Genomic DNA, 22,174 nt, shown 5'->3' on the forward strand with positions numbered 1-22,174 from the left:
GGACTAACTCTATATATGAGTGACTAGAATGACCTCATGGTATGCTGTAGCCATGACATATAGACAAGTTAAAAATGGCTCAATAATTTGGCAACATTTTATTACAAATCTCAAAATAGGTTTACAAGGAGAGATGTCTTTATTTATAGACAAAGGTGTCTCCAAAGTGTATCGAAACCTTAAAATGTTATCTTCCACCAATCCTAAAAATCTTATCTTGGTGAAGAAGAGCTTAGCATGTGACACTCTAACTTTTAGAAAAACTCACAACTCCTAGAGTGTCATATGAAAAGTCACTTTAACAAAAGTTTTTTCACTTGAAAAATGACACATGACCACACTACCTTTGTAAGAAAACTCTCCACTAAGACCTTACGATGTTGAAATCCACTTTAGCAAAAGTTCTCCGCTAGAAAAATGACACATGACTACTACTTTTGTAAGAAAACTCTTCACTAAAAGCTTTCCATGTGGCCACCATGTCTCATGTGGGACACCTCACTAGTGCAAAAATAGTGTATAACGTCGCGCGTTCAACGTCCAATCACTGAATAGCCAACGTTAAAAATGATCGATGACATTTTTGTAAATAAATGCAATTGTAGAACATCGAAGCCCCATTTAATTCGATGTTCAATGATGGTAATTATTTAAACCAGCACGTCATTCTCTTTCTTCTTCCTTTTAAACCACCTGTACGGTTCGACATAATATTTGTCAGTCAGAAGCCAAAGAGTCACCCTTTTTAATTCTTTTTTATTTTAAACAACAAATAATACGTTGAATTCTATAAGGGCTTCGACGTATTATTTGTCAGCCATAAGCCAAAAAGTAACATTCAATGTGTTATCATATAAGGAAAATTTTCAACAACTTCACATGAAAACAAACAATTGTAAGCAAATGTAATTTTTTTTTCTCACAGAAAAGATTAAGAATGAATATGATTTGTTTACTCCTGGTATAATAAAGTTTTTCTATTAATGGAACACTTTGATGAGTTTTTCAAAGAAAAAATAGATTTAGGACAAAAGAGTTGTGTCTATCAATATAAAGTAGTGAATGAATATATTTATTGAAAAATTTATTTTGTTCATAAAATTGTTTCAAATTATATTTAACCACAATTGTCTCTATTATTGAATGTCTAATTTTCTTATGTTTCACATGTCATTTGTTTCCAATGCCTTAGCTTTATAGTTGTCTCCACCTTCATCATTTCTACCTAACTCTTAGATAGTCATACATATATTTTTAATTGATTATATCTAACAAAATATGATGGCATATCATACAGTGATGACCCAAGCACATTTAAGAAGAATTAAAGTCATTTATGCAAAGTGGAATAAAACTCTTTCTCTTAGGTCATCATGGAGCACCTCTAGTAGATTAAGAATATTTAAACCTTGTATTAGGGGTCAAGTATTGCAGGATTTCTTTTTAGGCCTTGTATTACAGGTCAAGTAGTTAGAAATTTTGAACAATCTTACTTAAGTTGTAGGAAAATATTTGTGTCTAGCTTAAGCTAATCTTGGTGGAGGCCTCCACCAAAAGCCATGAAATTTTTGCTGGCCCCACTCATTTCCATTCCCTTTATAGGTTTTTCTTTTTCAGAATTGTAAAGATACAATAATACTAAATGTCACTAGACAACTTTGCATGATTAAATGAATCAGAGAAAAAATAGATACAATAAAATCAATGCATGGATGAATTTATTCATTTCTATTAGTTGTTTCTCAAAATATTTTCTTTAACTCGCGCATGAGCTAATTTTAAGAGTAATGATACCATAACACACTTTTACATTCATTTGACACAGAACACAAATCCTCATCATCAAATTATAAAGTCGAGAATGTTTCTGAAGAGCCCACTAACAAATCTCGTCCTCATTATCTTTCTCACCATTCCTCTTCCTAATGTAAATCTCCTTATAGACCAAGTCATATTAAATGCTTTAAATTCTTAGGACATGATTATATAACTTTTGCCTACCCGCAACAAAAAGACAATGTGCATTAGGGGTGAAGTAATTGTCAATAAAGAGTCTACCCTTTTTCTTTACCTTCACAAACTTATAACTTTTCTTTCTCGTCAAGTGACGCAAAAGAGAAGGTCGTGCTTAATTGTTTAAACGAGGACCTACAAGATAGAAAAGAAGAAAGAGTAAAAGAAGAAAATGAGAGAAAAAAAGAAAGAGTAAAAGAAGAAAATGAGAGAAAAGAAAGAAATGAAAGAGCAAAAGAAGAATATGAGAGAAAAGAAAGAGAGAAGAAAAAGTACATATTTTAAGGTAAAAAAAAAATTATATTCTTTTAGAGAGATTATGTGATTTAGATAATAAAATTCATTTATAATAATTTTATTTATATTTTAAATTTTTATTATTAAAATAATTAAGTTTGACCATTTAAGAATAAGATTCTGAAACATGATTTTTTAAGCTCTTACAACATACATTAAAAGAAGAAATTGTTTATTTATTTTACAAATAAATTGAGTTTTAAAATTATTTTTAGATATCTTGGATTAAATTGATTAACTAAATAGCTCTTTAGAGAGAGAAGGTTTTATATGACAATATAAACAATTTGTATGGTTAACAAATATATATTATTTTTAAAATAATATTATTTTAAAAAAAGAAATAAAATACATTTTTCCAAAATTTATTTTATTAAATGATGAAGTAATTAAAAATTATAAATAGATAAAACTAAAAGTAAAAATAATTTGTTAATAAATATGTATTATCTTCTTAAATAATATTGTTTTAAAAACTAAACACTAAAATTATAATGTATAAAATTTTATTAAATTATCAAGTGATTAGAAATCATAAAAGAATAAAATTAAAAATAAACAATATAAAAAAAGAATTAATATTTTAAATATAAGTTATTTTTTATAATTTATTAAAAGACAAATAATTAAAAGTTATAAAATTTAAAATTAAGAATAAAATATTATAGAAATATATTTATATTTTAAGTACAAATCAATTTAAAAATAAAAAATTACTAAAAGAAAAAATATTTTCTATGCACATGTGAAAATAAAATAAATAGAAATAAAAAATGACTACAAAAACAATTGTTAAGATACTTGTAAAAAGAAATAAATCTAAATAAATTAAAATAAATATAAACAAGAAAACAAATTACCAATATAAAATGACTAAAAAATTTATTTATGATAGGTGTGTGTTATTGTGAGCGTGCAGTTAGCATTTATGGAGATGTAAGAAGCAAAACTTCTATTTATATATTAAATAGTTCCGGCCCATATTAAAAGCCGACCATCATTTCTAAGTCCAAACCAACAGGTTCACATGTCCTTGAGCGCCAAGGAAAACCTAGTCACTCTGGTCGAGCTCGAATCATAAATTCCAAGACGAAGCAAGTGTTGTCGGAGCTTCCATTTTCGGATAACTGCATACAGAAAAAATTACGAGCTGAGAGAACCGCAACCAGAGAGTACGACGTACCACCACGCAGCGAAACGACGAGGAGTTTGGGGTGACCGGAGAAGAGAACGACACGTGGCGAGTAGAGACCAGAACAGCGAGTTGTAGGAGAAGAACGAAATTGCAGGTGAGCTTTTTTATTTCCGCACGAGAAACCACAACCAATGGCGTTCTTTTGGGTTAAAAAGAAAACCCCTATAGACTCTCCAACTCGATCGCAAGCTCGGGAGTTTAGCCGAGCTCACCGAGTTCACAGCGAGCCTACCAATCCTGCTCCAAAAATGAGTTTGCTTTTGAGTCAACTCGGATAATGGGTTTGCGAATGTAAACTAAACTGGAACGAGTTTACGAGTTAGCAAGCGAGTTTGATAATCACGATAGTGATCCATTATGTTGTTGCCTATGTGTTAATTGCTTTTGGAAATTGAAATCATGCAAAAGGAAAATTATATTGCTTCTTGTCTATTTTGAAAAGACTTTTAAGTATTTTTTTTCAGTAAATTCATCTTTAAGCTAATTCCCAATTCCGCAATCTACTCAATTTTCTTGCAAAAAAGAATGTGTGAAAAAAAGCTGTGCTTGTTGGGATTTGGTGCCTGAACTGAAGGTTGAACAATATATTCATAAATGCTACAAATCTAAAGGGTTTTCTGTGCACCATTTTTATATGTTAGAAAATTATACCCAAAAGCGTTGAACAATATTATTTTGGACACACTTGTAGTATTTAATTTTATTTATTAGAAAATAATAAATCTGCGTGAAGTATACATATTTTATCCCTCACCGGTGAGGGGTTGTGGTAGGATAAGACAATAGAGGATTAGATTCTGTCTAATGTATGTAATGTAATACATGTACATTTCAAGATGTACAAACATGATAGATTCTGATGCAGGTTTTTTGTTGTCCCGTGTTATATATACATGCAGATAGTTTAGTTGTCAAGTCACAAAACAGTTTCGCCACTTAAGATCCCATCGAAATCTGCCAAAATGTCGCGGAAGGGTTTGATGGAGCAAGACCTGAGTAAGTTGGATGTGACAAAGTTGCATCCACTTTCTGCCGAAGTCATATCTCGGCAAGCTACTATTAATATTGGTAATATTTTCGCACATTTTTGTGGTTTAGCGCATATAATGTAATTAAAATGCACTGATTGTGTGCAAGTTGTTAATATTATCCAATCATAGATTACCATGTAGATTAAAACTGTTCACTTTTGTTAAAAATGTATTTAAGGTAATACATAGGGTAATTTCTAATTGGTTGGCAGTGTAGAAATCTTTAAGCTGATGCCATGGAAATTAAACTGTACAAGATAAGTTGTGGTAAGCTTCTCTTTCCATCTGTGACTGTTGATATTGATGTATAGAATTGCATCCTGACAGGCACTATTGGTCATGTGGCACATGGCAAGTCAACAGTTGTGAAAGCAATATCAGGTGTCCAGGTATTCCTTTGTCTTGAAATATTGCTTATGGTCTCTAAATAATAATCGGTTCATGAAATATATGTCCTCAGTCACATTTATTTAATTAAATCATTTTATAATATGCTAATAAAATACGATGATCCTAACACATTTAATGATTTGTTATATATATGAATGAATGACCCAAAATTGCTAACATTATGGGGTTGTTTGCCTTTTGCTGTTCTTCTGTTTTAAAAAGCAGGTTTACCCGTAAAGATGCCATGTTTTATCATTAACATGCACCGTTTATCTTTAGACATTTAAACTATTTACCTATTGTTTCCATGAATGTTGTGCAGACTGTGCGTTTCAAAAATGAGTTGGAGCGTAACATCACAATCAAGCTTGGCTATGCAAATGCAAAAATATACAAGTGTGAAGATGAACGGTGTCCAAGGCCTATGTGCTACAAGTGGGTGCTTATTTTTACATTAGCCATTATGATATCAGGTTATTTTAACTTTTGGTGGACTGATTAATTGTTTCTTACAGGGCTTATGGAAGTGGGAAAGAAGATGGTCCTATGTGTGATGTTCCGGGGTTTGAAAACAGCAAGATGAAATTGCTGAGACATGTTTCATTTGTGGATTGTCCGGTAAAGTTCTGGACTCACATTATTATTTAGGACTGCATAATGCATATTTTTCATTAGATTTTAATTTAGCTATAATATTGGATATACCTGCACATTTGGTAAGATATAATATTGAGACATTTTACTTGTATACATCATCTCTCCTTAGCATATTTTCTGTCCTTAAATAGAAGGAATATATGAGATATCGTGTGTGTATGTGCATGATGTATGAATATACACACAAAATGAAAAATTCTTAGGTGCTCTTAATGAGCAATAGAGATCTCTTGCTCGTATAGATGTATTCCCCCATCTTAGTTAGTCATTACTGTATGTAGTTACTCTAGTACTGCTATAAAAGTGGTATAGTATACATTCAATCTTACATAGTAAGATAAATGTGATGCTCAAGGAGCATAATAGGTACTGGTTCAGAATATTGAAAATTTGTGTTTATTGAAGAAATATGAATGTGGCCACAAGAAGGGGATATTTTGGTATGGCTCATCAAGGAAAAATGACAACTTTTTTGTTATTAGAAGTACTGCTTATGAGAATAGATCATGTTGCATTCTTTTCTTTAGCCATGTGAAAAGAGGTATGAGGAGACCAAGGGCATTAATAAAATGATCTCATGGTGAATAGTTCCTTGAGAATATTGGTTTCTAATCGAGTCCAATGACAGTAGGCGATCTATGTGACTGATCTTACGTAGTGGGACAATTAATGCTGTCATTTGTTGATAGAAAACTGTTGTATTGGTGGCATTCAAGATTTATGTTTTGTTCCCTTTTTGAATTATTTTTCAAATCTAAATATATCCCTTGCTATTAAGGTTTCATTCTCTTATTCATATATCACCTTAATCTGCTCACTAACCTAGTAACTAAAGGTGCTGCAAAGAGCACCTAAGATTTCGTCATATATATTTTTTGCTTTTACTCTTGGGTATCTATAAGCAATGTAAGGACAGTTCTCCAATCAAATGGCTAAATCATTTAATATATATTTTAGTTTGCTTTTACATGTATGTGATATTTGTTTTTACTTTACCAATTTCCGTAGGGGCATGATATTCTCATGGCTACTATGCTTAATGGAGCAGCAATCATGGATGGAGCTTTATTACTCATAGCTGCTAATGAAAGCTGCCCACAACCACAAACCTCTGAGCACTTAGCTGCTGTGGAAATTATGCGTCTACAGCATATAATAATCCTTCAGAACAAGGTTGACTTGATTCAAGAAAATGTGGCAATCAATCAGCATGAAGCAATTTCAAAGTTTATACAGGTGAGTTTTCTTTAAATAGATTTCTTTTACACAAGTGAATTCCTTTTCAATAGCCTACATGAAAGTTTCCCCCTTTTTGTGACTTGCCAGGGAACTGTTGCCGATGGTGCACCAGTAGTACCCATTTCAGCACAGTTAAAGTATAATATTGATGTTGTGTGCGAGTATATTGTAAAGAAGATCCCAATCCCTGAGAGGAACTTTGTTTCTCCACCTAACATGATTGTAATCCGATCATTTGATGTCAATAAACCTGGTTTTGAGGTTGATGAAATAAAAGGAGGTGTAGCTGGTGGAAGCATTCTGAGGGTAAGTCTTATGGCCAATTTCCTATATGTCATGCTTGATTTGCGCTGTTGTCTTGACTTGCAGTTATTAAGTCAGTAACGATGTCTGGAATGCATAATTTATATAATGTTTGATACTTGCTATTTTTATTCCGAGATCAAGGAATGAAATAAACCTTGTGTGGTTTTATGTAACGTGGCTTAAAAGACTAAGGTCAGACTCACCCGACAAATTTTTCTTTACAGGGTGTTTTGAAGGTGAATCAATTCATTGAAGTTCGACCTGGGATTGTTGTTAAAGATGAGAGTGGAAATATCCGATGCACACCAATATACTCAAGAATAGTTTCATTGTATGCCGAACAAAATGAGCTTCAATTTGCTGTACCCGGAGGCCTAATTGGTGTTGGGACAACAATGGATCCCACACTGACACGTGCAGATAGGTTGGTAGGTCAAGTTCTAGGAGAGGTTGGATCACTACCTGAGGTTTTTGTTGAATTGGAGGCAAGTTATTCTTAATTATCCATTTGTGCTTGCTGCCAGTAATGAGTTATCAATGAAGTTTGATTTTTGCAATTGAAAAGATGAGATAAGATAGAGATGTTTGTAACACCTTTATTTCTTCTGAACCTTATTCTGTATTGATCGTGCAGGTAAACTTTTTCCTGCTTAGACGGCTTCTTGGGGTCCGAACAAAAGGGTCAGAGAGACAAGGGAAGGTATCGAAGCTGGCGAAGGGAGAGATGCTAATGTTGAACATAGGATCAATGTCAACGGGGGCTAGAGTAATTGCTGTGAGAAATGACTTGGCAAAGTTGCAACTTACATCCCCTGTCTGCACTAGCAAGGGTGAGAAGATAGCACTTAGTCGACGTGTTGAGAAGCATTGGCGTCTTATTGGATGGGGCCAAATCCAAGCAGGAATCACCCTTGACGTCCCTCCTGCCCCCCATTTCAGTTGAACGCAGACAAGGCACACCACAGGAAACAACAGCAGCAGCTTTAAAAACCCGACAACAATTTAGATATGTGGGAAGGGAGACAATTGTTAGGAACAATTTTTTTGAAGTGGCGAAGAAAACATTTTGATTGTTCTCTATTTTAGTTTTCACATCGTTGTTGTTTTATTTTGCCCATGTACCTATTATTGAAGTTCATACCTAGCCTTATCTAGGACATACCGGGATCTTTAGTTTGTTGTTATACTTGAGATATCAACATGCTACCATAAAGAGAAGATTGTTTCTCCTTACACCATTTTTTTAATGAATTTCGAAATTTAAAAAAAAAATTCTTTAATGAATTTTAAAATTTGTTAAAAGATTTTTGAAAGTTTTAGCGGATTTTGAAATTTGTTAAAAAAGTTATTTTTGAAACGTGGAAGTACAAAAACAAATGTGAGATGGTATAGAAAGAAACACTCTAAAAAAAATATAAATGGATTTATATATATCCCTCTTCAAGAGGAAGTTGCCCTAAAGGTCCAAATCGGGTAAGCCTCCTTAATGGCATTATGCTCACAACGGAGTCTTAACACTCAAATTTTGTCCGATGAATAAATTTCTAATTTTTTGTTTTTAAAAAGATAGTAAATAAAAATGGGTGAGAAGTGTTTTCTTTTCCCATTTTTGTTTTGATTCAAATTTTTTTAATATCTTCATCATCCATAATTTCTTTTTATATCATCTATTTTTTTTAATACTAACCTGTCTGTTTTTTATTAATTTCTATATCCATTTTCACACTTGCATATTGTTTTGTGTATAAATACAATTATTTATGACAACTTGAAAGACTTAAATTCTTCAAATTCTAAATATAAACAGTGGTGTTTGTTTGTCATGTAATTGGAGCTTAACAGAGTAGTCTAAAGTAGGGATGTAAAGGAATATGTTGAACTATTCTCGTTTGTGTCATTTGAAAAACCCAATCTTATCGGTTTGTTCCGTCTGAGCTGGAAACTGTGATATATGGATAAATTTGAAATTTTAAAAGTAACACGATGTTTTAACAAATTTTACTATTTTATCGGTTCGTATATTTAAAATGAACTAATCACAGACTATGTTGTTAGAAAATTATTAAAAAGAGTTATTAAAAAATCTATTTACATTTGGAGATTTTCCCTTATCTCCTAACATGGTTTTAAGGTTGTATCATAATTTTAGGAAGATGACCTCTCTCATCAACAATACCACGTTGTTGTAAAATTAAAGATATTAGATAAATCTATTAAGAAGACATTTTCATTTTTAAATAATTTAAAAATAAAACTTGTATATCATAATCATATATATAAATATATAACTAATGTTTATAGAAGGAGTTGGATACTAAAATTCTAATTCGCATAGTTGACCAAAAATAGTTAAACGGTTAATTCTTCTTTCTTTATTATCCATCTACTCAGCAAAAGCGTTTGAGATTGAAACACCAAGTAACGGAAACCCTACGCAAAACCTTTTAACGTTCTCAAACTCAATAATTTACGATATTTTTTTCTTATTGACAACAAATCTTTATAAAGTAACTAAATAAAAAAATAAATGAATTCAGTGTACAACATAAAAGAACGACATTCACCAAATGGATAAAAAATACATGTGTGTCCTGTAGAGGACAAAGATCCTTATTCTTACACTACAAAGAATACAATACAGGAAACTCGCAATGACTAAAAAAATGGTGCGATGATTGAATCAGAAGCAACAATCCAGGATCCAGCAGCAACATAAAGCAGCACAACTGCAAGTAAAGAAGGAAAAGATTAAAAGAAAAGTTTGATTTCATGAAAAAAAAATAATACTTTCACACAGTTTTAGTTTTGAACATTCATTTAACACCGTGTGAGACTATCTTCATTGAATTTTCAAATCATCACAATTGCTGAATTTTCAAATCAGCACAATGTATAATTTTAAAATTTAATGATACTTGATGGCGTAGTGATAGCATGACACACTTGTACATACACTTTTATATTCATTTGAAAGAAAATATAAAGATAAAATGATTATCACTTTTATATTCATTTGAAAGAAAATATAAAGATAAAATGATTATTTTATCAAGAAAGAAGAGAATAGAAAGTAAATCAAGATGGTGTCAAAAGTAAAAAATTTAAATGCGTTAAAAAAATCATTTTCTTATGTTAAATGAGTATTTGTGACACTTTGATATGTCAAGGTATTGCTACTCTTCATGAAAAGACAGAAGCAGTTAAAAAAATTTCAGTGATTTTAGCTATGATTGTATTATGATACAATTTTACGTTTATTTAACAAATAATATAGGATTAAAATGGTTATAAAAATATAATTTTTTTTGTATTTTTTTAAGAAAAAAAGAGAGAATAAAAAGTAAAAAAGATAGTATACATGAACGTAAAAAGCTTTGAAATATGTGAAAGAATATTTTTCAAGAACTTACCATCCTTTCCAAAACCCATCTCCTCTGGTCGTGGTTTCTTCTGGAACCCTCTGTTGAGGGTACCCCACAGCTGCAGGTTGATCCTTGGAAGGATATCCCATAGGTGGTGGGGCATTAACATATGGAGCTGAAGAATAGGCCTGAACCTGTGGTGGATATGATACTGCAGCATCATAATAGCATTCCCATTAAGAACGATCTTCAAGTTAAGCTTTATGTAAAAACTGAAAGGAAAACATAACATTATGCTGAATGATAGAATGAAAACATACCAGGGGCTTCTTGCTGATTGAAGTGATTCATGATGATCGAAGTTACTGTTTTGTTATAGTACGTAACGAAGGGTTTAAGAGGTTTTGAAGTTGGAAATATGGAATGAAATATGCATATGTAGTTGTAGTATATATAGATTTATCTGGGTATGTTGCTTAATGCAGTGGAAAACGAAATACGTGTGGGAAATATACAAACGCGTTGATGTTATTATCGTTACAGACAACAGAAGGAAGTCGGTGTTTGGATATGAAGCTTCTGTGGCAGATGGATTCTTCTCGAGTTGCCACGAATTTTGACATGTCTTTTTCATTCTAATGTTTTTCCGAAATCTCAACTTCCACGCGTATGGCTCATTCTTGACTGCGTCGTCATTGGTACGTGCCTTTTTTTTTCTTTGACCTACTTATGGGTACGTAACTTCTTTTTAAAATTTTCTTATAATTATTTTAAATAAATGGTATCACGATATATTGATACAGAGAATAAGATAAAATAATCTTAAAAATATAAACTTTCATATTTTTTTAAGAAAAAAAATAATATAAAAAATTCAAATGTATTAAAAAATATTTTTTATTATTTTATATTTAAATATGTTTGTCTAGATTCATAAGAGAAACATATAACAAAGTTTTTTTTATTGAAGACGATGGAAAGATGTTGAGAGAAAAAGTTATATTTATCGCAATCAGAATTGCGACATGATAACGAGCTGAAAAATAAATGAGTTTGAGGAAAAAGTTTTAGAGTCATTACCATAATTTATTATGTAAAAACTATGAAAAACAAAAGAATAAGACAATGAAAAGAAGTTGAGAGAAAAAGTTATACTTATAAAGAAAACTAATAGTTCTCTCTTATGTTTCTTTCAATTTATTCTGCTGGTTTGCTTTCGTTATTCACAAAAACATTACGGTTTGTGTAAAATTTTTTATACGAATACTGATTTATGGATTTAGTAAATTTGTAAATGTAAATTCAAGAGCTAAATGTATATAATATTGAAAATTATTAGAATTCACAAAATCAAAAGTAAAGTTTATTAAATATAACATGATATCGAATAAAAATGAAAAGTGTGTTGTTATTTTTTTTAAGCATGAATTCTTTCTTAAAAAGGATAAAGATAACATTAAAAATATTTCAATTTTTGTAATTACTTAGAATAGTTGAAGATAATTTATTGATATATAAACTTGAATTTATAACAATTTATCAATGGATATCATAATTTTAATTATTGACGCATATTTTTTTGTTAATAATAAATATGTGATAAAATTTGTCTAATAGTAAATTAGAATTTGTATTTTAGGTGAATATTTTCTTTTAAACGTATCCAATGACCAATTTCATCAATGACTTATAATTCTTATTACACTACAAAAAAAAATGAAATTATCAATTATTAGTATTTATCATCATTAAACAAAATTATATCGTTAATGAATGTTTTTTATGGATTATTAACGGACAAAAATCTTTCGATAGAAACATTGTCGAAAATATTTACTAACTAATCTAAACCGTTGATAACTACCGATGGATATTAATTGTCAGTAATTACTGACGATTAAGATATGTTGATAAATACTGACGACCACTACGGTCGATACAATTTATCGATAAATACGATAACAGATACAAGTGTAATGGACAATATTTTCTACTCCACCACAATCAAACTTGGACATAAAACCAAGCAAAAAATTCACTGAAAATCAAATCCATAACATTAATACGCATAGAAACATGTTTATGGTGTGATTAATACAAGCATAAAAGTTTTAAAGTAAATGTTTATAAACTAATAAAGTTCTAATAATCAACATAGTCATCCGAATCATTTTCTTCTTCTTCATTGTGTTGTTGCTATTGTTGCAGATGTGGCATAATTAGGGTGGGCTAGGCTAGAGAGGATCATTGTTGGGAAGATCTTTGGCAGAACTGAGGCAAGACTATCATGACCAGATTTTGGAGATATGTAAACTATTGTCTTAGATAATAATAATAGCAGAGTCATGTGCTTTAAATGCTTAAACGCTTGACTTAATAAATATGTATGAACAATATTTGATGTGTTATTCAAAATATGTACTGCAACATTTTGTAAGAACTTCCTTTATGAACAATAAATATTTTAGCTTGGAAGATTCTTATGTTTAGAAATTAAAGTGCAACTGCAGGTTTTTAGAAGAGGATCGTTTAGACAAAAGAAGACATAATTGATTGCTCAAGAGATTTTATATTGCTTCGTTCAAACTGAGCTACGTCTAGTCTCCTCCGTAGAGGATTCCATTATAATCTTCACACGATTACAAATGAGTATTAGCATCACTCCTGCTACTCAGCAACCATGCCGAGATTTCCATTGAGTATTTGCACCACTTCTGGTATTCAGCAACCCCGTCGACATTTCCTCTGAGTATTCGCACTACTCCTGGTACTTAGCAACCTTAGCCGATATTTTCTTTGAGTATTTGAATCACTCCTAGTACTTAGCAACCTTACCAAGATGCCTCAACTCAGACAGAGTTCAGTTGTAAACAAGTAGTTCAGACTATATCTCTCGCAAAGAGGATTTGATTACAATACAAATAAATCTAAACACTCGAAGGTGTTTCTCTCTTTTCTCTTACAACAGTAAGCAATATGACAGTGAAGTGTGATAGCATTTACTTTTCTCTTTTTCTCTTTTTTTCTCTTTTCTTCTCTTCTCTTTTCTTTGGCTCAGATGTATTCTTTTTCTTAAGCTCTTTTTCTTTTGTTTCTCAGGATGAATATTTTGTTGTAAGTTTTGCTTCACTATCCTCTTAAGCTATCCTCTTTATTTTCCTTTCAAGAGTTATTATACTTAAAGGCTTCATGGATATTTGTCCGTTAGACTGAGTTTGTAGTCTTTATACTCGTGCTTTCTTTTTCTTCTTTGAACAACGACCATTGGGTAAATCAACTTGTCAAAGCAGGCATGCTTTTCAAAACTTTTCTTGAAATAGGTTGTACGATCTTTTTAGGTATGACTTCAAGTGAAGAACATTCGGTGAATATCTCCATTGTCTCTAACATCCATTTTTTGATATATGATTTATAGCTTTGTAAATGCATGTAGAATAGCTTATCTGCAAGAATAGAGTAATTTGTGCATGCAGTAGATACGTCTTTTCTTATCATTTTTGTTATTTTTGAACATTGAGCATTTAATGTTTACTCAGAACAACGAAGTGGTTTTTGATTTTCTACCGTTAGGTAGCGTTTTACAAATGGGCTCTTTTCTCTTATACTAAGCGTAGTATAGATACTTCATCGTTAGATGAGGTATTGATTAAGCTCATGGTATCATTTAGTCAAGTAAACACTTCTTTTGATTTTGTCTATTTTTAGACATGTAGTGTTTAACTTGTTAAAACTTTCTTTTAATATTTTGATAATTTAAGTCTTTTAAGGTGTTTTCTCAGAGACATTGTCTCGACTGTTTTGCTTTCGAGAGTTATGTTGAATACCTTTTTCAGGTATGATAAGCATCAAACATTTAACTTCAACTATCTTAGATGCTTTGGGCACAACATCGTTTAGTCATGCGTCTAGGTGTTTTAACCTAATATTTTTTGATTTTCTAAGAACCTAAGTGTTTTCCTAAGTTTTTCTATGTTAGAGATTTTGTTTGTAGGTTTTGTGTGTTTGGGATTTAGATTTTAAGTCTTGTGTTTCCACCCTAAGTTATTTTCTTGTTATTATCCTGTTTTAATATTATTTGATTAAACTTCAAAACATGAGAGCGTTTATACGCATAGATGATTTTGTCTTAACATACTTCGGCCATTATCTCCTGAAAATATTCCCAAAAAAGCCTAGAAATGTCCTTTAATTCTAATTCTGCAGCTTTTGGTTCCTCCAATTTTCGTGACAATGCATCAACCACCTTGTTAGTGGCATTAGATATGTATTCAATCTCAAACTCGTAGCCCAAAAGCTTGGCCAACCAATTTTGTTGATTTTGAGTGGTTATACGTTATTCCAACAAGTACCTTAAATTTCTTTGATCTGTATGCATCAAAAAAATTTGCCCCAACAAATATGATCTATAGAAAGAACCAAAACCATAAATTCCTTCTCATATATAAATTTGGACAAGGAAGAATCATTTAAGGCTTGTCTAAAATAAGCAATAAATCTTCTATTATGTGATAAAAACCTTAGAGACATTATTTATTTCTTTACATTGAAATGACACGTAACAAAATATGTTTTAGACCTCCTCAGACAAGGTGGAATGTTAGCTTGAACTCCTAGACCTATATTTATGGCTCATTCTTTTTATCTTTCTGTTGACAATGGTGATGAACTCAATAACAAAGATTCTTCTATGTACAAAAGACTCACAAGATGACTCGTTTATCAACTAACACTTGTCCTAATATCTCCTACGTTGTTAACCAACTTAGTCAATTTATTTCTTCTCCTACAGTGATCACCAACAAGTTGTTTTATAATCTTAATATATTTGAAAGGAACTTTGAGAAATTACCTTTTTCTTAGCAATCAAAGCATTATTCAACTAAAAGTTTTTAATGACTCAAATTAGGCTAGTTGTCCGTAAACAAGATGGTTTATTACATGATATTCTATCTATCTTGGAGATTCCGGAAATCAAAGAAACAACCTTACTATATTCAAAAGTTAATTGTGTCATTGCTACTACATGTTATGATAACCAATCAACTATACAAATTACCTCTAATAAAATTCTCCATGAAATGAAAAAGTACATTAAAATCGACTATTATTTGATTGAGAAAATCAATGTTAGTTTAATGAAATATCTTCCCATTACTTCTTCACCAAATTTCTTCCTTTTGCTGCCTTTAAAGGAATGTGTTCCAAACTGAAAATGATGAATATGTATTTCCAGCTTGAGGTTGAGAGGGCGTGATGAAATCTTTATTTCCTGCACAAGCATTGTTGTTACCTTCTCTAGTTTTTCTATCTTCAGTCGTAAGCCCTTTTAGGGCTGACTTATGTTGTCTTATTATGGTTTCTATTTCAGTTTCTAGTTGTTAGAGCTTTGCATGTATAGATACTCTTTCTATAGTAAAATTCAGCGATCTTATCTGGTTATATCTCTTTGTTTCTCTTATCCTCCCTTCTTTTGTTTCTTGCTATGGAGAAAGACTTCACAAGGAAGTTATTTGTTGTACGCGTATCAAATATCATTCTATTATTTAGTTGCGATAAGTGAAGGTAATTTTTTGAATCCCAAATATAGAGATAAGTATTATCTTCTAGCCAATATATTGTTAATTGTACTCCCTCTCTTCTCTTTTTCTCTCTCTCTTTTGTCTCTTCCGTCTCTCTTTCTCTCTTTCTTTCGTCTCTTCTCTCTTTCTCTCCTTTATCTCTTCCTTCTCTCTTATCACTTTTCAATTTTAATCCAATTACACTGACATTACTCAACACAATCGGCGACTTACAGTACTAAAATTTAACGCCGGGTTTCCTTCAAAAAGTATAAATATTACCAATCTTAAATTTTCTTTTCTAAACTTGAAATTACACTACACATCTGTTTTTCTTTTTCAAACTTTAAATTGCAATACACATCTGTTAGCTTTATTACTTGTTTTCTCAAAATTCACCTTCACACATACATCGCGGTTGGAACTGACGTTAAATCGTAATTTTTGTATCAAGCTTGCCCCATATTTGCATGTCGTGCTAATGCTAGGAAACCAGATCACATTGAACATTTACTACTTTATTCGCATACTCAAATTTCTAAAGAAACTCAGTTACAAGGAATTCCAACAAATTTCTAGAGATCCCAACAGATTAAAGCAGACAGAACTATTATCTCCAGAGTTATTCAATTTTTTAGCAACGAAACAAACCAAACGAAAATTAACAGAACGATTAGTTTCCAAAACAATTGAGTGCTAATAATAAAAAATGCGTTAATAGACAACAAAAGTAAACATATCCCCAATCACATCAAGCTAGAACTCGGCTGGTACTACAGAATCTCGATAAATACACATCAACAGGAAGAGACAACAGATGTACATGAAATATCTATGGTTTGCGAGCTGGTGGTGGTGAACTGCTGCTGCTACTATTGCTACTGCCTCTTCCTCTCAAAGGCCTACCCATTATTAGTAAACATTTTTCCATCAGCAAATGGCCGAAATGAACTACTAAGATACAATTCAATACAACAACCAAAAAATTACAGAAAACATCACACCAATCACCTAAGCAGTTTCCAAGTTATTTAAAGCCGACGGTGCTTATCAATATCATTAAATGAAAATCTACAAATACCAAACTATTTTCACAATCCAAACAGTTTGCTATTGAGACATGTGCACTCGAATTAATTATCAGACCAAGGACGATATATCTTATTGCTGAAAAAATATATCAGACCGAGGAAGAGAAATTGATAAAATTTACGGAAATGATTAGTAGTCAATTCTATTTACGTGAAGCATATTTTCAGTGTTTGCTTAAGATAGCATCCATATGCCATTGGGGAAGAAGCATTGATGACAAGCAAGGAGGCAAATCAAGGCCTAAATACGGAGAAAACAATTGTCTGACAGGAATCCAAACCATATCAGTTAATCTGCTTCCATATTATCTTTTACACAATAAGTTTTGGCCTTTCAATGGAGTAGGTGATGTTTAATTTATATGATATTTCAATGCGTCTTTTTTGAAAAACAAACCGTTCGCTACACAATTTTTAAGAGGGTCACTAGTGAAAACCATTCAATTATTTTATCTTGCTTTAACCCATAAATGATTGTAAGAGGGTCACTAGTGAAAATCATTCAATTATTTTAATCTTGCTTTAACCCATAAATGATTGAACAAATTTGGACGCCGGTAAAAGAAGAAAAACACACCAAGCATGCAGTGAACAAAATATACATGAATCTTCCCAAGAAAATCCAATAGTACATGTTACTGACAGAGACAAGGAATCAAGATACTAAACAAGACAACATTATATCAAATAATATAATTACCTTCTTGGGCTGCGACTCTTTGATCTCCTGGAAACCTGCCAAAGTTATGAAGGACTAAGCCAGAGACTATTCCAAGTAAAAGATAACACCATATAAGCGAGAAGAAAAAAGCATACCTTGCGTGGACTTGGTGAATCTGAGTACGATGATGACCTCCCACGCCTTACAGGTGGCCTACCTCTATCAAGGAAATAAAGTTCAAAAAGTGCTCAAATATTTTTCAAATTGCATCAAAAAACGCAATAAAAAAGTAACTAAGAAACTTATAAAACTTCTCGTGTATTATTTTGCAAGCAGATGTTAGTTGTAAGAATATGAAGAACATTGACAATATTCTGTGAAATAACATTTTTCAACAAATACAAGTCTAAGAAGGGCCAAGTTAAATTTCATCAAGAGCGTGAATGATCTATTGAAAAGATCTTCATAACAAAAACCAAGTCCAAGCATTATATTTTCCATTATCCTTAAGAATTTCATGAACTTTTACTTCAATATAAACATCCAATAACGAAAAAAGCAAACAAACTGCAAAATCTAAGGCATGATACATGGAACAGAAATGTATACTAGCTCATTTTAACAACCTGACTACTGAAACATAAAAGCATGAACGAAAAATACCTGCGAGGTGAGAAAGACCTCGACCGTGAACGTGCTGACCTACGAATTGGAGAGCGAGTGCGTCTATGACCAATTGGAGACCTTCTAGGAGGACTGCGAGCACGTCTAGGTGGTGGTGATCTAGAGAAAAAAAATATCATTTTTTAAGGGAAAATATGTGCAGTCTACCAAAAAATGCAAATTAATAATTGAGGGAAATAATTATAAGAAAGGTACCGGCGCCGAGGAGGAGGAGGAGGAGGTGAACGTCGCCGCCCTGGGCTTCCACGCATCCTTCTAGGTGAGACCCTACAGCAGTTATATATGAATGAGTAGACCTATAGAAACAGTTACCCAAAGTATGTGTGTAACTTTGAAAGCCAACCTTGCAGGGGATCTAATGCGTCTTGGTGGAGATGGAGAACGACCTCTTCCAGGAGATACAGGCCGCCTCCTAGGAGGGGTATCTCCTCCACGACGATAAGGAGAGTCTAATCGACGACGAACAGGAGAATCTGCACGGCGGCGAGGAGAATCTGGTCGTCTTGGAGATCCAGCTCTTCGAGGTACAGGAGATCTCCTCCGTGGTGAGGGAGGCTTTCTTCGAGGTGCTGGAATTGACAAACTGAAGTTCAGTATATATAAAAATTGACCAATAATATAATTAGAAACCAAAAAAATGTCCAAAACATCACATATATACATTCTCTCTGACGCTTTGGCCCATCCTTGTCAACATCTGCACTAGCATTATCAGTCCTGGGGGTGTCTCTCTTTGGAGCAGCAACAGAAGCCTTTGGGGGTGGTGAAACTTTCTGTCTAGGAGGTAAAGTAAATCTTGCCTTGATGACATTGCCATCTATTTGGGCCTGCATTAAAAAATGAAGGCTTCAATTTACAAATGTAACAGCCAGTAGTAAGCTTGATCAGAAATCATTCCACACCAGTCACAGAAACCTACACCATCCATGTATAATAATGCTTTTTCAGCATCCTCTCTAGTCTTGAACTGCACATATGCATATCCCTTTGGAAGATTGACCTAGAAATGAGATGAAAGGAATGAAAATTCCATATCACACTAAATTGTCATAACTATGCTGCTAAAGTAAATAAAACTTACAGTTCGATCTATTGCCAACTCCACACTTACAACCTCACCAAAGTTACCTGAAAAATAATGCACAAGGCTGGATCACTAAAAGGTCAACAAAAGTGGATATGAGCACTTTAAGTTATAAAGATTACTTAAAGATTTCTTTGAATTACTGATAAGGTCACTAAAATATCTCATATGCAATAAGAGATCAAGCCAATTTGCCTTAACAGTTGATAATATTATTATTACAAATATTGAAGTCTCGATGATTGAAAGTAAGGTTTAATGAAGGAACATGAATAAAAATGAAACAAAAAGAGAGGTTGCACTGGGCTTAATTCATAGATGCTATCCCCGTATTGGATCTGACCAATTAGCTAACTGTGCATTGCCCAATAATAGCTATTCCCAAGTACTTGGCAAACATAAGTAGCCTATAACATATTGCATTCACAATGTAAAAACACCATAAAAGAAAAAGGTAGAGATAAGCAAACATGAATTGCCAATTAAATCTTTTCCCATGTATTTGATTATCGCAAATAGTATATTGCACTCACAATGTAAATGTAAGATAAAACTAGAAAGTAGAAATAAGTAAATATGCATTGTCAATTAATAACTCTCTTCCCAAGTATTTGGCAACCATAAGTACCCAATAACATATTGCATTCAAAATGTAAATCTAGGATAAAAGTAGAAGGTAGAATAAATTAAACATACTGAAAATTTCCTTCAAATGACTCTCATTGACATTTCTGCTGAGCTTTTCCACATGAAGAACTAGTGATTCCCGCACAGGAGAAGGTTTCCTGAGTTCAAACACAGGAAACAAGTCCATAAGCAAGAAGTTCAATTAACAAAACTGAATAAAGATGTGAACAGATTGACTTTAGAAGAATCACATCAAGAGAACCCAATAGAATTTAACATTATGAAGTGAAACACCAAAGTTTAAATATATTATCATTTCGATGATTTGAAGTATATAGACAAAAGGAACACTAGAGTGCTAATGCCAGAGACAACATAAAACTCGTCAACTTCGTTTTCCGAATACTAATTAATTTGCACCTTGCCGACTCGCTAAAACTCGTCAACTTCGTTTTCCGAATACTAATTAATTTGCACCTTGCCGACTCGCTATACGGTGTTAACTTTAACGAGGAACACATCCTAACTTCATCAATATTCACTATTGCACTAGCCTTCAAATTATACGTTGAAATAATAACTGGCAATACATCCAATAACTATAACAAGTAAGATAAAAATACCTTGGGGGAGGTGAAGCTCTCTTTGACTGAGGTGGAGGAGACCGACCACGCCTAGCTGCTGCTGCTGCTGCTTCAGCGGGACTGTAGTACAAAAAAAATTAAAACAGTAACACTATATCACAGCGCAACTCATAAAACACAAATAGAAAAAAAGAAAACCTAAGAGACCCTTAACAAAAGGTCCACAACCCCGCAAAAATAAAGAATTATACACACATACACGCATCGACCATAATTTAAAACATTCATCATTAATCCTCTCCCAAAAAAGGAAAACAGAATGAACAATAAACATTACCGCAAAACTCCATTAAACTCAATTTTCACATATCTTTCAATCACACAGCACACAAATTCAACAGCACAGGTGAATAAAAGATAACAATTAAGATCTAATAAGCAGTAAGCAGCTAAGAGAACAGCGCATGCGTCAGACACAAATTAAAGAATGTTGAGTTCTTTCGCCGCTCGCTCCGATGGAAGAAATCAACCGTACCTTCTGCGCCTCTGGGGCGGAGGGCTGCGGCTGCGGGAGCTGCGGGAGGGAGAGGAGGAGGATGAGAAAGATCTGGAGCGCGAGGGAGAGCGGGAGCGGGAGCGAGTGTGCGAGCCAGAGGAACGAGAAGAGGAGGGAGATGAGGAGCGAGAGGAAGAGCCGGAGACTGAACCGGAGGGAGAGCGACGACCTCGCCCAGGTTTCGCCATTGTTACAGAGAGGAAGGAGGAAACCCTCTATAAACCCTAGCTTCTCCAAAACTAGCTAAGGTGTGAATGAAAACTAGAAAGAAACGAAATATAAGAAGGGCACGAGTAAGACAGTGAACAATGAGTGTTTTACAACATGATATGCCTTGGACAATGGATTTTCTAGAATATATTATTTTAATTTCGGATTTATTTTTATGCAAACTACCTTTTTATTACTCGAAGCAACTGGTTTAATGAATATAAAAAACAATTAAATAAGTTAAAATAAATAAAATGCTTCATAAAATTATAAATAAGTTAAAATAAATAAAATGCTTCATAAAATTATAAATAAGTATTAGATTAATATAATTAATAATATATTTTATTATAAAATTATATAAATTTTATGAAAATTACAAAATTATATATAATTTTAAAAATATAATGTTGTATTAAATTCTAAATTTATACAAAATAATTAATATTATATAAATTATATTAATCGTATAGATTTATATTGCATTAAAAATTATAGAATTCAAATCATTAAAATTATAATATTATATTAAGTAAGGAAATTGTATTTTAATATTATATATTTTTTATAAAATTATATAAAATATGTACAATTATAAATAGGGTAAAATTATAAATTTCTATGGTTTA

The 22,174-nt window shown here is 32.2% G+C and overlaps 3 protein-coding genes across 3 annotated transcripts; 1 reads left to right on the plus strand and 2 right to left on the minus strand.

Moving 5' to 3' along the window:
- The first annotated feature begins 3,336 nt into the window (after nt 1-3,336).
- Nucleotides 3,337-8,361, plus strand: LOC124846740 (eukaryotic translation initiation factor 2 subunit gamma-like). The gene is made up of 9 exons (XM_088110069.1): nt 3,337-3,599; nt 4,405-4,573; nt 4,864-4,925; nt 5,249-5,361; nt 5,442-5,544; nt 6,592-6,819; nt 6,910-7,128; nt 7,353-7,613; nt 7,763-8,361. Exons 2-9 carry the CDS (start codon nt 4,468-4,470, stop codon nt 8,069-8,071), a joined length of 1,401 nt encoding a protein of 466 aa, XP_087966195.1. The 5' UTR covers nt 3,337-3,599; nt 4,405-4,467; the 3' UTR covers nt 8,072-8,361.
- Nucleotides 8,362-9,667: 1,306 nt separating this feature from the next.
- Nucleotides 9,668-10,958, minus strand: LOC124846741 (protein CYSTEINE-RICH TRANSMEMBRANE MODULE 9-like). Its single transcript, XM_047324077.2, has 3 exons — nt 10,811-10,958; nt 10,539-10,701; nt 9,668-9,854 (listed from the first exon to the last, which is right to left on the minus strand). Exons 1-3 carry the CDS (start codon nt 10,839-10,841, stop codon nt 9,809-9,811), a joined length of 240 nt encoding a protein of 79 aa, XP_047180033.1. The 5' UTR covers nt 10,842-10,958; the 3' UTR covers nt 9,668-9,808.
- A 5,682-nt stretch (nt 10,959-16,640) lies between these two features.
- On the minus strand, nt 16,641-21,628 carry SR45 (arginine/serine-rich 45). Its single transcript, XM_088110665.1, has 12 exons — nt 21,315-21,628; nt 20,819-20,899; nt 20,265-20,353; nt 19,566-19,612; nt 19,404-19,484; nt 19,146-19,311; nt 18,828-19,053; nt 18,680-18,751; nt 18,464-18,583; nt 17,956-18,019; nt 17,840-17,874; nt 16,641-16,950 (listed from the first exon to the last, which is right to left on the minus strand). The coding sequence occupies exons 1-12, from the start codon at nt 21,521-21,523 to the stop codon at nt 16,881-16,883; spliced, it is 1,260 nt and encodes a 419-aa protein (XP_087966791.1). The 5' UTR covers nt 21,524-21,628; the 3' UTR covers nt 16,641-16,880.
- Nucleotides 21,629-22,174: the final 546 nt, after the last annotated feature.

This window comes from Vigna umbellata, chromosome 3 (assembly GCF_029865625.1).
Source record: "Vigna umbellata cultivar VRB3 chromosome 3, Vumbellata_1.0, whole genome shotgun sequence".
NCBI classification, from domain to species: domain Eukaryota; kingdom Viridiplantae; phylum Streptophyta; class Magnoliopsida; order Fabales; family Fabaceae; genus Vigna; species Vigna umbellata.